Source organism: Mus caroli, unplaced genomic scaffold, assembly GCF_978045245.1.
Source record: "Mus caroli unplaced genomic scaffold, Mus_caroli_1 scaffold_17, whole genome shotgun sequence".
NCBI classification, from domain to species: domain Eukaryota; kingdom Metazoa; phylum Chordata; class Mammalia; order Rodentia; family Muridae; genus Mus; species Mus caroli.
In genome coordinates this window covers 72636319-72652961 of record NW_028227272.1, presented here as the reverse complement: position 1 = coordinate 72652961, position 16643 = coordinate 72636319, and the positions used below count along the sequence as shown (strand labels likewise).

The 16643-nt window shown below is 37.3% G+C and overlaps 1 protein-coding gene across 1 annotated transcript in view; it reads left to right on the top strand.

Annotated features, from left to right (window-relative positions):
* Lipi (lipase I) overlaps nt 1–5021 on the top strand; it is a 31955-nt gene extending 26934 nt beyond the window's left edge. The window contains exon 10 of the mRNA XM_021185487.2: nt 4934–5021. Coding sequence (XP_021041146.2) covers nt 4934–5021 — 88 coding nt within the window. The remainder of the gene's footprint in view (nt 1–4933) is intronic.
* The last annotated feature ends 11622 nt before the right edge of the window (nt 5022–16643 follow it).

Below are 16643 nucleotides of genomic sequence, written 5' to 3'. Positions count from 1 at the left end.
CTGAAGGCAGCTACAGTATACTTACACATATTAAATAAATCTTTTTTTTTTTAAAGAGGAATGTCACAATAAAAGCCATTATTTAAAAAAAAATACATTTAAGTGGTGCTTGCACTTCCAAAGAGATAAGAGTCTATCAGCATTTTGGCAGGCAGGACAGCAGCAGGCAGGCAGGCATGGTACTAGGGCAACATCTGAGAATTGACATTCTAATCCCCAAACAGGAAGCAGAGAGCACCCTGGGGATGGAGAAAGACTTCTGAAACAGGAAGCCAATCCCAGTCTCACTCCTTCCCCTCAAAAGGCCACACCTCCTAATACTTTCCAAACTACAACTAACTGAAGACCAAGAATTCAAATGCCTGAGGCTTATAGGGGAAATCTCATTCAAACCACCACAACTAGGTTACTTGTGGCTTCATTTTGTGACTGCTACTTAATTGGTTGCTTGATTCTAGTTTTTGTTGTTGTTGTTGTTTTTAACAAATATAGCTTGTCATTAATTGGCATTTTTCTTTTTTTTTTTTTTTTGTTTTTGTTTTTGTTTTTTCGAGACAGGGTTTCTCTGTGTAGCCCTGGCTGTCCTGGCACTCACTTTGTAGACCAGGCTGGCCTCGAACTCAGAAATCCGCCTGCCTCTGCCTCCCGAGTGCTGGGATTAAAGGCGTGCGCCACCACGCCCGGCTAATTGGCATTTTTCAAATGGCAATGATGAGGTCATTTGTACTCTTCAATTTGGGCATTTACACATTTAGCTAAACAAGATTAATAACAGTGTAGGTAAATTCTTGCTGTGGCCTTTTGTTTTCTCTTTGTAGTATATATGTGTGTACATATAATTTCAAGTATGAGTTCATGTGTTTGTTCTGTTATTGTACATATGTGAGGGCATGTGATTTATAAGGGCCAGAGATTTCAACTTTGACTTTTTTGAACCTAGACTTCCATTGAATCTGAGCTCATGGATTCAGTTTCATACATATAACTGCAAGTTCTCAGTTGGGATCTTTCTGTGCTCCACCCTGAGTCTGGTTTACATGGGTGCTGGGGCTTCTAATTTCTGTCCTCCTGTTTGCATGGGAAGAACATTACAAAATGGAGCTTTTCAGTCTCGTCCTTAAATGCTTTTCCCGATAGACACATGTTCTCATCTGGTTTAATTTACTTTCTAAAGCTGTTTTCACAATAATTCTTTATATTGTGGGTGCATTATTAAGGAACTACAATATAATATCTTTGAAAATTCCTCATGTTTTCTTCATCCTGAAACAAATTTTATTTTCAGTACTTTTATAAGTAGCTATGGTGCCTGTTGCCTTGATTTTATTGAAAGTTCTATTTCTTTGTTTCTCAAAAAATGACAAATTATTCTCTTTGGGTAATTAATTTTTTTCTGAATTGGAACAGTTAGATTATAATATGCCTGATAATTTTATTCCTATATCTAAGCTTGCTATAAGGAATGATTGATTATAATATTGTACTATAATAACTTTAAGGCATAAAAGGTAATAAATCTTATTTTCTTCTATGATCATGGAAACAGAAACTAAACAGGAATTTGATAAATTAACTCTTGTCTTGAATCCCATTGTCCTGGCCCTGCAGATTTTGTTCTTTTTCTTTCTTTTTTTTTTAAAAATAAGATTCCATCTAAGTTTTCAACAACATCTTGAACTTCTTTTTTGTGTCTGTATCATTTATCTATATTCTTTGGGGGATTCCTATTTCCTATTCCACTGCCCATTTCCTCCAGATCCCCTCCTCTTCTATTTCCTTTCAGAAAAGAGCAGGCCTCCATGATATCAACTGAACACAGCACAGGTTGCAATAACACTAGGCACATATGGTCATATCAAGGCTGAATGAGACAACCCAGTTGGAGAAAATGCATGCCATGAGCAGATGAAAGAGTCAGAGAATCCTTTGTCCCACTCTTGGGAGTCCCACAAGAATGCCATACTATACAACCAGAACATACATGCAAATGATCTAGATCAGACTAATAGAGGCTCCCTGGCTGTCACATTAGTCTCTGTGAGCCCCTCAAAGCTCTGCTTAGTTGATCCTATGTATTCTCTTGGTGCTCTGACGTCCCTGACTCCTACAGTCCTTCCTCCTCCTGTTCTTCACATTTTTCTGGCTCTGTCTCCTGTTTCGTTTTGGGTCTCTGCATCTTCTTTCACCAGTTGTGGGATGAAGTCCCTCTGTTGATCTAGGTACCAATTTGTTCTTCTGTCTGGTGAGGTCTGTACTTGAGCAGGGCTGTAAATATAATGTATAATGGAGAGTTTCTATAAATATCTTTGAGGTTGATTTTCAAGAAGCTATTAAATTAATTTTGGGCAGATGTTCTTTAGAAGGCCTGATTTCATGCTATACTAGACAGACTTGGAGAAGTATTTAACCTAGGTTAATTTACTTCCACCCTTTAAGCACACTTTAAGCACACTTTATCCAGCTAGTGACCTGTATGCCATGAATTTATTGCTGTCCTAGAAGTTAGGAAAAGATATATTTCTGTCTCTGTATTAATGCTTAAAATCTTTCTCTAAGTCATTTTGCAAAGAAACAGTAGGAAAGTAAATGTGATAAATCATGCAAAGCTCTCAGAAACAGTTTTTTAAAAAGAAAAATGTACTTCTTATCATTTGTTTTGTTATTTATAGATTGCAGTAAAAACTAAATTGGATTTAGTTTTAGATATTATCTTAGAATTACTTTCAATTTTATTGTTTTACATTATATCGATAAAATAGTTTCCTCTTGTATTAATCTGTAATAAGCAAAATATTAGAAGTGCAATATTCAATGTATATGCTAAAATAAAAGAATATAAAAACAATTTTCTCTTGGGACTTATAACAAGTATTCATTTTCTTTGAAATAGTGTTTTCATTAGAAAGCAGGGCGTATCAACTGTATAAAATAAAACACTTTAACATGAGAGTAATGACAGTGAAAAGAGATGACTTCTCATAATGTAAAGAGAAAGAAAACTGAACTCTCGCATACACAATGGCTAAATTTAAGGTTGGCAAGCCTTACACATATGCTTAAACTGTTTTTATAATGTTGTACATGCCTTATGAACTGAGCATTATTTAATAGGACATATATTCTACATGTTGACAACCTAAATCTGTGGTGATTAGCTTGTGAGCTTCTTTCTATTTTTAAAAATGAAAGAAGATTATCCTTGCTCTGTTCATATATCTTAGACGTGCAGTCTGGAAAGGCACTGAGCTCCAGAGATAACTTTATCATTTGTAGGTCTGATACATTTTTTTTTTTTCGAGACAGGGTTTCTCTGTGTAGCCCTGGCAGTCCTGGAACTTACTCTGTAGACCAGGCTGGCCTCAAACTCAGAAATCCGCCAGCCTCTGCCTCCCAAGTGCTGGGATTAAAGGCGTGTGCCACCACCGCCCGGCACATTTTTAATATAAAGAGTGTAAAAGTGTGACACATGAAATTCAAGTATTGAAGCCATATTCATGCATAAGTACAACAGAATACAGCAAGAATTGGTGTAAGCTTTTGAGGGACTAGAAATCTTCCCTCCACTTTTCTTTAATTTATTTTAGAAATTATTTTTAATTTATTTTATGTGTACGTGTATTTTGCTTATGTAGGCAACCTTACACTCCTTGCGTGTAGTGCCTGCATATTCCAGAAGAGGGAATCCGATGCCCTGGAACTATCCATAGCTCCTGAAATGGACCCCCATGATCCTTTGCAAGAGCAAGAAGTGCCTTCAATGACTGAGTCATCTACAGTCCCAAAAGCACACACTATAGCATACTGAAAGCTGCTTCTGCCAATATGAAACTCTTCCCAGTACTTGAGTAGTGTCATTCTACAATTCTAGTACCACCAATGTAAAAAAGAAAGTTGTAACTAGTCTTTATTACTTCACACATGAAGTATCCTCTGTTAATTTTTAAGATGATCAGTTTATATTATATATGCAAACATAAAATGTATTTCTTATAAAAGTCAAGGATTTTAAACAAAATCTGCTCTTGTTTCATGATATTGCTAGCTGTAGTGGTTCATGCCTGCAGTTTCTGCGTATACAGGATATTGCAGAAGGTTTAAAGTAAACTCAAGACCAACCTGAGCTGTGTAATAAGACAAACAAAAAACAACAACAAAACATCCAATAGAATTTCCACCAGCTAGGAGGTTGATAAAAGTAAGATAACCTATATGGTTGTCTTGACTTCTTTTGACATAGCTACTATTGATGATTTAAAAAAAGTGATTATTTCTACCATGTGTTAATTTACCCCTTCCAAAGATGTTTACCAAACTTTTACTATTTAATTTGATTTCTTGTGTTTTTGTTTGTTTTTATGTTTGCAAGTTTCTTCAAATATTAACAGGAAAGAAAGTGTCTGGACAAGAAACTTCATTAACCACAGTTGTTGCATATATTAGTCATCTCAAATAGTGTATACACAGTCTCATAAGATGTATCATATGTTACATGATGTTATTACCATTGTAATGAATTGCAAAACAGGGTTGAAGAAATGCATGTAGATAAATATGTTTCATATGTCACTCTCTCTCTCTCCTTGGAGTTAGTCATGATGGAAAGAGTATTATAGCTACTTTAAAGTTGAATTCAGTAAGTCACTAATTTCAGTAGCAATGTTTATTGTCCTATAGAATTATTCTATACAATGTGACAGAGATAAAAGTGGAAATGAGAATTACTTTCCTTTTCATAAGTATGATCTCTATGATGTCCCTACACTGATGAGACAAATGAATTCAGTTGTATGGAATTGTTCCAATGCTCTTCTTTTGGAACACTAGTTAATTACAGAATAGACTATTCTTATATTATATAACATTAGTACATTAAGAGGAAATAAAATTTGCTACCTTACTAATAGATGTTTCCCTCTTTTCTTCTTTTTCAAAGACCACCAATTTGTAAGTATAATTTTGTATTGAAAGAAAGAACAAGGATAGATCTTCAACCAGATGAATGTAACACACAGATGGAGTGAACACCTTTTTCATCCAGTTTAAAATTATGGACTAACAAATTTGTCAACTGCAGCAATGTACCCAGCCACTGCTTTAGAATGCATTATTTAATCTGTAATCCAGGTATATCTACTTTAATTCACTTTGGAGAATCAAAAATTAGCAAACAACGTATGTGCATGACAAAACTCATCCTGAATATATTCTAAAACTGTTCATTTCTCCTTGCCTGCTTCCTAAGTGAATTTTAGCATCTACTGTTTACATCTGCTGCTTAGCTTAATAATAAGTGGATATGTAAAAAGCACAGCTCCTAAGGGAAATGGGAAGTTTAGTGCTTTGCCATGGAGCAAATTCAATATCACTGTACATCTCTATTATGGAAAAATACTTTTATAAAATTTGAAAATGTATTGTTTTGTGAAATAAGCTGGGTTCATGTGAACCTTGTGAATATGAAGAACTTGTTATGCACTGCACATATGGGTGTTATGCTACAGTGCTCAATAAAATAATAATTTATGGACCTACATTGCTTAAAATGAAATCCTAAATCCTTGATTTAATGGTAGGACTTTTGAGTGGATTAATTTAACTTTTTTCTCAGTCCTCTAAGAAATGTTTATGAAATTTACTCAACAAAACTAAGAATAGTATCTGTCCACGATGATGACAAAAATAAACATGATTCTACCTAATAGTCACAAGGACCATTATTGCTTTTGGAACATTTTAACCTATCAAATTTTGTAAAACCTCATGAAATAAATCTCGTTACCTAACTGATGAGGAGTTTCCAGCCTAAAGATGCTGAATATTCAGTGCATAACTCAAATTAAATGGGAGATGTTTGGATGCATGTTAGTTATCTTGTGAATGTCTTTCATCAACTGGTGCTTGTAATATGAGGAGTTAGATTAATTAACACTGTTATTTGAAATGCAATCTACATTTCCTTGACATTTTGCAACACACCTGTTTAATCGAGGCACTTCTTCACCACAGATCTTTCTTACTTGGGTCTCAACCCCTCTATAGTTTGTGTTATAAATATCCAAAGCAAAATATCAAGTATAGTGAATTCGTGCGTTCTTCTTTGCTTTTTTGTTTTAGTGTTTTAGTGATGATTGTCTTCTTGTTATGTATATCAAACAATACATAGGATGAAGACAGGTTCCTCTATGTGTGCCAGGGTTGACTGTTCTTCACTGTACCCAAATGTATACTTAATATTATTGTAAGTTACCAGCAAGGCTGGAGTGCGACCCACCTAATGTATGTTGTTTTAATACCATCCTATTTCTAAGTGAAGTTGTATGCAGTTTTAAAGTTAAATCTTTATATGCACATGTGTGCTTTCCTATGCATGTTGGGGCATATGACTATGTCTGTATACACACAAATTGTGTGTGTTCAAGCCAGAGAACCAACTCAAGTGTCAGTGTCATGAGAGCTGTACATCTCCTTTGAAATAGGAATTCTCATTGCCTGGGTCTTCTTTTTTTAAATTTTTATATTAGATATTTTCTTCATTTACATTTCAAATGCTATCCCCAAAGCCCCCTATGCCCTCCCAAACACCCTGCTCCCCAACCCACCCACTCCCGCTTCCTGGCCCTGGCATTCCCCTGTACTGGGGCATATGATTTTCACAAGACCAAGGGCTTCTCCTCCCATTCATGGCTGACTAGGCCATTCTCTGCTACATATGCAACTAGAGACACAGCTCTGTGGAGTTGCCTGGGTTTTCTAATTAGTGTAGGCAGGCAGGTCACTATGTCCTTGTAAGTGTCCTCTCTTAGTCTCTCTAGCATTGAGGTTATTAGCATACAACATCATGTCTGGTCTTTTATTCAAAAGATTATCTACTCACTTAGCTTAGTTGTGTGTATGCATGTGTGTCTGTGTAGGGTTGTGTACAAGTGAGTGTACTTGCCTGCAGAGTAAAGAAGAGGGCATCAGAACTGCGGGAGCTGGAGTTACAGGTAGTTTTGAGCTTACGAGACATTGGTACTGGGAACTGAACTCAGGTCCTCTGTAAGAACAGACTTTTAATGGCTGAGACAATTTATCATCTCCATTTCTGTCATTTTTACACATGTTTTGGGAATTGGACTCAGAAACATGCAAGTGATTAATTTTCTTGACAAAATTATTTATCTTACAGAATACATTACTTTATGTACTATTCATCGGATTTTGTGAAGTTTTTGCTGATATATTATCAAATAATAAATTGAAGAGAGAAGGGGGCTAGGGTTCCAATAGCTTCTTCAATACTGACTTCCATGTACCTATCTTTATGAAGCTCTAATTAGTAAAACCACCAAATATCACTACTAGCTGGAACCTTCAACATATAATCCTTCATTAAGCTGATGCTTAAGATGATTATTATGGCACTATTAAGTCACTCTATGCATTGATATCTTTACTTGAAATATCTCATGTGCGTTCACAAATTTTCTGTAAGCATGCACATTGAATATCCTCAGTGACTGGGTTAAGAATCAAGAAATAACAACTGAATGATGAAAGACTTTGTTTTGGGAGGCATCATGATGTGATTGTTCTATAGTGAGTAGTTAGTGAGCGTTCTGTAAATCTGTGAATGAATACATGAGCGAGAAGTCAAATCCTCCACAGAAGCACAGATCAACAGGGGGAGCCTGGCTCCCTAAATGTGTGATGTGCCTGAGGAGTACTGAGCCAAATGACACAGAATTTGCTGAATGTGACCATCTTGTCGAGCTCGCAGAAACACATGCTGTTCTTCTGGGGCGTGTTTTTAGATTTTTCAGAGGAAGGCATTGCTAAACATTCCTAAACAGCCCCCTAGGCAAAAAAAAATATATATATAATTTTGTTTCTCAGGTGGCATAAATAACATGGATTCAAAACATTGGGGGGGTTAGTTTTGATATGTAGGACTTTGAATCACGAAGAGAATTTCCTTAATATTTTGTTGTCTTGTAAACATAGGGTACATGAAAAATAGGGAAAAAATGTTTGAAAGGTGAACAGCTGGTAATACAGATGGTGTTGATGAATTGAATTTGGATTTCTGTAGCATGGCTTATATTTCTGGAATGCTAGGCTCTTGGCTCAGAGAAGAATTTTGTCTCATAGGGACACGGAAGATTGTTTTTGCATGCAGGCTAAAAGTGGTTTAAATGGAACACAAGATTACAGAAAGTGTTTGAAGATTAAATTTAAAGCCACCATTCACCCAGACTCATTGTCTAAAATTGCATACTCTTCAAGGATTCTTCCCTTGATCCTTGTCAACAGGAAAGCAGTATTTAGCTCAGACTCACCCACATACCATTTTCCCCCTTGGGCCTTTTCTTGGTTGTTCCCATGGTTAATTTATTCATCGCAGGTATACCTCCCACCTTTGTCTCTGTCTCCACTGTTAAGAGAAATGCTGTCGCACATTTGTGTGATAGGATAGCCCTTATGAATCTCTGTATACTTGTCTCACATCCTGAGAATGCAATTGGAAATGTATATATCTTTGTTTCAGAGTCTCAATGAATGTCTGGATTATTTCAATTGTTCAGTGACCTATGTCAAATTAAATAAAGGAAGCAGCAACATTTTCAAGTTTCTTTTAAGTGGGGGGAAGAGTGGGCAGTAATCATTAATATCAGACTGTCTGGAACAAAATGTTACAGGTAGGTCTGCTTGAAGATCAGAGCATTCTTAGAGATAATTTCATATTCTCTAGGTTTTAAATCTTTCCAAAACAAGACTTAGGCATGACAAGATTTTGACCAAGACAGAGTACATAGTAAGTTTAATTAGAAATGAATTGAAAAATACTCTCCTAACTATATGAATATTAAAACATTCATTAACATCTGAACAAATAAACTAGAGATAATTTTAATGCCATTCATTAATAATAACATTTTAGGAAAATTAAACATTGCTGGCCAGCAAACAGTGCCTGCAGCTATAAAGGTTCTAAAATCACTACACTTCATCAGATGAACATGTCATTAGTTTTAAGAGTGTTTTGTTATCGAGATTTAAAAATATAAGTGTTATTTACTTTCCAGAACTTTTATCAAAAGTAGCACTTGCTATTTGTTGGTTTATATATATATTCAATTTTCACATGCAATAAAAAAAAATCACTAAAGAAAAATTATTTAGAAGCTGTATCAGGGTTGAGAAGGTGCAGTGTATAGGTGTTATCTTACCTCAACATCTGTTTTCATTGAACAATCCAGTAAATAGATTTTGAAATTATTTTATTATATAGAAAATTATAGAAAATTTAAATCCAGCAACAAGACTGCTTTGTCAAGGGATCATAGCCAAAGACCTTCTGGGTCTATATGACCCAGCCAAAATGCAGAAACACTGGATTATAATATGATCTGGCTGGAATACAGACATACCTGTAGTAGACATGTTTAATTCCTCCCAGTGAACGTAAGGTTAGTTATTAGAGGGACATAGCCATGTTTGAAAGTGGCGTGTAATTGAGGGGTAAAGTGACAAATCAGAGAAAGGTTTGACAGAATGAGTCAGGGATAGGATATGTCCTCTCATGCTAGATCAGCATAGGAAAGATAGGAAAGGAAGGGAGAGAGAGAGTGTTTTACAGGGACAGGTTACAGAGAGAACAAGAGAGACATAGGTGAAGACAGAACAATCAAGAGAATGAGAAGGAGCCACAAAATTTTTGCATATCACCAAAGTTAGCATGATGCCAAGCAAAGCAATTTGGCCAGAAGCAGAGAGAAAACAGATTAAATCAGTCAGTATGGAAGATTAGGTAGTAAGGAGGCTAGAAGCTTCCAGATTTAGGCCTTGGGATAGTTATGCCAGAGAAAGAAATTCTCTGAACTCAGCCTAAGCCATGTTTTCACACAGTGTGGATATGGCTCTCATCTCTTCCCTTCATCTGTGGAAACAGAAGTGACATTTACAGAAAAGTTAATCACAGTATTCCAGACTCTAAAAAGGAATCTCAAAATCAAAAGCAACTCTTCCCTTATATGTTCTATACAGTAACAATTATGACACATGATAGGGTTTTTCTCTTTCCAAATCTGTAGACTAACACTTCTTTACAAAAATGGTGTCCACTACTAGACAGAAGCTTTCCCATTTCATGGGGTCCTATTTGTCAGTTGCTCTTCCTCCAGACACTAGCACCTGTATTCTAATGCTAATTTGGGCCTCCAAAAACCAGTTGCCTCAGAGAGGAAAGAGTCCTCACTTAAAAGGTAGTGGAGTGACCCTGTCCCCTGTTAGTTGTGAAAATAAAGATGCCAACAGTCAATATCTGGGCAGAAGAGAGACATGGATGGGTTGAGGTTTCGAGGTCTTGGGGTAGAGGGGACCATGAGGAGGAAAAGGAGGAAGAAGAAGCTACTATGGGATGAAAGGAGAAGGTGCAGGAGGGGAGAAGGGAGAAGTAGACATGGGTTAAGAGAGAAGTACATGATCCTGAGGGCTGTTCAACTGGAGCCAAGAGCAGCTCAGAGGAAACATTAAGTACTAACTTGGGGTTATCAATAGGGAAAGAGATTCTAACAATATGGTGGCTAAGCAGCTCTCCAGCTATTGTGCTGATTAAGGATTATTGTATATATAAATGCTGTTTTGTTTTTGTTTGTTTTTTTTTTTTTTTCTGTTTTTTGGTTTGCTTTTTTTTTTTTTTTTTTTTTTTTTTATCCAGAAACTCGATGATCAAGGTGAGGAAGGAGATCCTGGGCCAGGAATTTTTAGTTGTTATTACAACAAGGTGAGTTAAGGTAAGGTAAGAGATACATGTCTAATTTATCTCTTCTTCATGGTGCTGTCCAGTTTGATCAGCACAATTCGGGGAAGATTCTTTCTTCTATGTAGTGTGTATTACTGGACTCTGTCAGACAATCAGTGACTGTGGGAACTATTGTCTGTATCCTCAATACTATTCCACTGATAACTGTGTCTGTATTTATGAGAGTGCAGTGTTGCTTTTGTTACTTTAGTTCAGTAATTCTGATGGGGACTGCATTGCATATGAAGATTCATTTTGCTAGGATGGCTATTTTGAGAATTTCAATCCATCTAATTCATGAACCTTGGACATCTTTGTATTGCTAACATCTTCCATTTTTATCTTCAGCCTCTTGACATTTTTATTGTACATGTCTTTCACCTCCTTAACTAGATTTATTCATGAATTAGCTTGGAAGACTTTTGTGTGCAGAATTGCTTCCCTACTTGATTTCTAAGTATGTTGTCTTCCTTAGCCACCAAATAAGAGCAAACTTAAATTGCATTGAGATTATATCTTTCCCTAATCAGAATGACCAAGATTAAAAAAAAATACAACTAATGCTGGCATAAATGTGGAGAAAAAGAAGCACTGATTTGCTTTTAGTGGATATGCAAACTGAGCAGCAACTATGGAAATGAGTGTAGAGGTTCTGTAAAAATCTAGACTATAGGTCTACCCTCTGATCCAATTATATCACCCTCAGTCATTTCCCAAAGGACTAAATATATACTAGAGAAATACTTGCTCATTCATGTTCATTGCTGCTTTTCTTAGAATAGCAGAAAATATGAACAACAGGAATGTCAATGAATTGATGAATAAACAATGAAATGTGGTACATTCCCACAATATAATAATATTCTGCTATAGATAGACCCAGATTTACATGTACACATCTAAAGCGGAGTTAAGTCAAGTTATTCTATAATAGAGAACAGTGTCCTTCCCAAATATCACAGGCGATTAAATAAAAAGCTCAGCGCCAGGTACAGGATTGAAGCTGTTGGTCGGTGGGGTCTCATAAACTCTCAGACAGTATGGGCTATTGCCATTGATCTTGGTTCCATTTTAGAACTTGGTGGTTAGATCCGAGTGCTGAAGAAGCCAAATCCTTGAGTTACACACAGGACATGGGGAGTCAGAAAGGCACTAACCTGGAGCTTCATCCCTATATGGTAGCTTTATCAGTATTAGAAAGTTCTGTTTACGTGATCATGGGAGAAAAGTGTGCAGTCATCTTGTTCAGATGTGAACAATGTGAGTTACAGCAATGACCTGCTTGGCAAAGTTTGTCCATTGGTGCAATAGTAGCATAGATAGTATAAGAATAGCCAACTGTTTTGTTGTTGTTGTTGTTGTTTGTTGCTTTTCTTTTTTGAGTTTTTTGGTTTTGTTTTATTTTTTGGTGTCTAAGATCTGCTTCACAAGATGAAGATCATATCTAGTATTATTAACTGGGCCTCAAACCAGTGACTGCTATATCATACAATTAAATAGAAAATGTAATGTTATTATTCTGTTAATATTTAAATAATAAGCTGTCCCATATGTTATCTTTAAACATATATTAGTGCATTTCTCACTTATCACTAGGGAAAGCCTTTACATTTTCTGGATTTCTATTTTAAGCCACCTAACACTTGTCATAGCATAAAAGTTTACCTCTGTTTGTGTTTCATTGCCCATTTCTGGATTGTGTGATAGGTACAGATATGGGACCACCAGGCTTTCCAGGATCAGGCTCTAAGGATACATAATTCCCAACACTTGTATAGGAGTAATGGCTCTAGGACCACATAGAGCAATGTGTTCTCTAGAATCACCAGAATGACATCATTCTACCCAATGGAGATTTCTCATTTGTCCATTTACTCATTCATTTATATATTTATTATTTTTAGTTTTGGTGTAGGATCTCATTTTGTAGTCTATCATTTTCACATTTTTGCACTTTTCTATTTAAACGTGCACGCCCCCTCCAGTCTTAGCATATCAATGGCTAGGATCTGAGGGTTTTATTTACTCTATTCAGTTTCCCCATGTGAGTTTCAATGAGTACACCAAAATCACCTCAAATTGAGGCAAGGATACTAAGCATGCTTTCTCCATATTGACTGTGTGATGTCTCTGTTAGATAGGCTGTTGACTGATGTGAGGAGACATCCCTCAGGTGGGAGATTCATTGCCAGAGTCAGTAGCCAACACTTGTAGAAACTGGGGTGGATATTTCAGTCACTAAGGACACATCTATTGGCAGACCATAGTCCCACTGAGCAAAGTCTAAGCAGGGACAGTACTTCCGGAGCTTTACCACATGGCTACCTGCCAGTGACCTCCCTTATGTCATTCTCTGCTTCACCTATTTTAAAAGGTGATGCTATGTTACCTTCCTCTGGTCACTTCCCTTGGTTCTCATTCATGCCTTTAGGTGTGATACATATGCCTGTGTCATAACACATGCATGGTGGTGCTTTCTTCCCATGTGTCACCGCAAGCCATAGACCAAAAGATGTTTAAAGCCAGAGGCTGCATTCTGTCTGCCATTTGAAGAGAGAGACTGGCTGATGAACACATGCTTCTGACCTGCAGTGACATTTCTATCTACAGGAATGTAAGCTACGGCCTGTTTGACATGACACTTGGATATGAAGTTATCTTTAATTTCTCTAAAGATGGAGGTGAGTTGTGTCCTAGGGTTTCTATTCCTGAATAAACACCATAATTAAGAAGCAAGCTGGGGAGGAAAGGATTTATTCAGCTTATACTCCCGAATTGCTGTTCATCACCAAAGGAAGGCAGGACTGGAACTCAAGTAGGTCATGGCTGATGCAGAAGCCATGGAGGGATGTTACTTACTGGCTTGATTCCCCTGGCTTGCTTAGCCTGCCCTCTTATAGAAACAAGAATACCAGCCCACCCACAATGCCCACCCCCCATCACTAATTGAGAAAGTGCCCTATAGCTGGATCTCATGGAGGCATTTCCTCAAGGGAGGCTCCTTTCTCTGTAATAACTCCAGCTTGTGTCAGCTTGACACACAAAAGCAGCCAGTACAAGTAGTATATTCTACCAAATCTAAACATCAAACTACCTACATAATAAGATTTTAAACATTAAGTTTCCTGAAATATTTACTGAAAATTAGATGATGATAAAAAAAAAAAACACAAAAAAGGCCCCAGGTATTTTCTGCTTTAACTCTAAACTATGCTATGATTTTACTTCTTAAGGTATTGTGAGTTAGATTGTGAAGGGAATCACAGACCTTTACTAGTAAAATATAACACATTGTCACAAGAGGGCAGTCTTTTAACAGAAATTTCTTCACAACTGTAGGGCTTGATCAGGTTTCTGCTGCTCCTGCTATTTGTTTTCTGTTTGGAATTTCCAGGTAGTTAATCTAAAACTAAATACTGACATGACAATCCACGGTTGTTGAGCAAGTATTTTGCTCTCTGCAAGCTTTTATCTTATATCATTGCGAATCTAAATGATTGCTACATAGTCTAAACCAGGGATGGAAGGTCTCAATCTTCTCCTTAGGTTGAGGTTTTAAAATGTCTTTGGAGAAAGTCGTGCTCAGTACACTGAGTGTATCAAGGTACCCAGGTAATACCTGCGAATGCATCTCTGATCTAACTCCAATTCAAATCTAGCAGACATTACAGGGCAAGTTAGAATTGCAGTTCTGGTTTTCAGCCTTTTAAGCATCATAGAATACAGCGCTTCCAACACGTAGTTTCAGAGTATGAATAGTCACTTTTCCTGGTCATGATCTCTTAGATTTGCCAGGAACTCTCAGGAGTTTCTGGTCACTTCCTCACCAATGACTGTCTGTAGTCCTGCAGAGGCAGCACTGCAGAAGTCAACCTCATGTTCAGAAGCAGCTTGAACTGGCACTTCCTAAATTTGGAAATTGCAAAGCTGGTACCCAGCATTCAGTGGTGTCAGGGACTCCCAGGTGTGTGCTGCAAGGTAGTAATTGCTGGCCAAGCTCAGGCAAGACCCAGATCCTTCTCACAGTTTATACTTTCAGTTCATTGCACTGTCTAGTCTGCAGTTGGGTTCATGGGGAAGGTGATGTTGTTCGGGCTGATTTTAACTCGAGGCAGACAAATCACCAATGTTTTTGTTTTATTTTCCAACAGGATCTCACATTGTAGTACAGGCTAGTTTCATAGCAGCTGTCTTGTCTCTCAGCCTTCCACTGTTCATGATTAAAGTTATGAGCTACCACAGATGACTAGGCAGAAGGCAGGTAGAGGGACTCCTCTCTGTCATTCCTGACAGATTTATCCTAGGTGTAATCCTGGGGCTAGCCTCTTTGCTTCTAGCCCTGCAATCTATCTCTGTACAACTTTCAACTTTGAAATGACTTCTATCTTCTAGTAAGTACGTGCCTCTTCCAGTTATTTTTTGTTTCTGACTTGGAGTTCTGTAAAGGGTTTAATATATCAGTTCTAATTGCTGCAGCATTGCCCTCAAGGTTATTGCTTGAATTCTTCTGTTTTGGTTTCCTCTGAGTTTCAAGTCATAAACCTAATAGTTTTTTTCAGACATTTGAGTTGTTAAAGCCTACGTTAAAATTAAGATATTTTAGAAATCAGTATGTCGTTGTACTTTCCTTTGATTTCTTCAGTTAGATAGATGAGAAAGGAAATAAAACCATAGAGCAGAAACCAAGATAACATAGAAACTGATGCTTGATACCTGTCCTTATCTCTCAGTGAGCCTGAGGAATGTTGAGAACAGTTATCTTTCAGCTAGGGATTTGAAAAGAGTGCAGTTATAAAAATCAAAACCTTTGGACAAAAGAGGTTTCCATAACCAGGTTATAAAGAAGAAATGATTGACCTGATATAAGTATTCTGGTCAAAGATATAGACTTTGTGGTCCCAGATTAAGACATGGTAGCATCATAACCCTGCAGACCTATAACTAGGAAGCTGAGCATTGTAGACCTGGCATAACTGAAGAAGTCTCGTAATGGTGGGTCTAGATCAGAACTTTGTATGAACTATAATCAAAGACAATAAGCTACCTGTCTTAGTCGGGGTTTCTATTCCTGCACAAACATCATGACCAAGAAACAAGTTGGGGAGGGAAGGGTTTATTCAGCTTACACTTCCATAGTGCTGTTCATCACCAAAGGAAGTCAGGACTGGAACTCAAGCAGGTCAGGAAGCAGGAGCTGATGCAGAGGCCATGGAGGGATGTTATTTACTGGCTTCCTTCCCCTGGCTTGCTCAGCCTGCTTTCTTACAGAACCCAAGACTACCAGCCCAGAGATGGTGCCACCCACAAGGGGCCCTCCCTCCTTGATCACTAATTGAGATTACAGCTGGATCTCATGGAGGCATTTCCTCAATTGAAGGAAGCTCCTTTCTCTGTGATAGCTCCAGCCTGTGTCAAATTGACACACAAACCCAACCAGTACACTACCTATGTCTATCTTGTTTGTTGATACCTGTTGTTTCATTTCACCTGTTATAAATGTCTTTCTCAATAATCTGTCTTTATCTCCTAGAATTTAGGTTGATACTGGAAAAAAGAATGAAAGACATTGAATTGATAATGTACTGGCCATGTGCATTTTATATTATTCTTATATTATTTTTCAACCTGACACAAAATTGGGTCATCTGGGAAGAAGGCATCTCAAATGATGATTGTCTTGTGGGCTGTAGAGTACTTTCATATTTGATGATTGATTGTGAGGGACTAGCCTACTGAGGGTGGTTTGCTTTCTGGGCAGGTTATCTTGGGAGGTATATGAGAGACAGCTAAATGGGAGTCTGGAGAGCAAGCTAGTAAGGCAGTAGGTTGCATTCCTCCATGGCCTGTTTTAGTTCCTGTA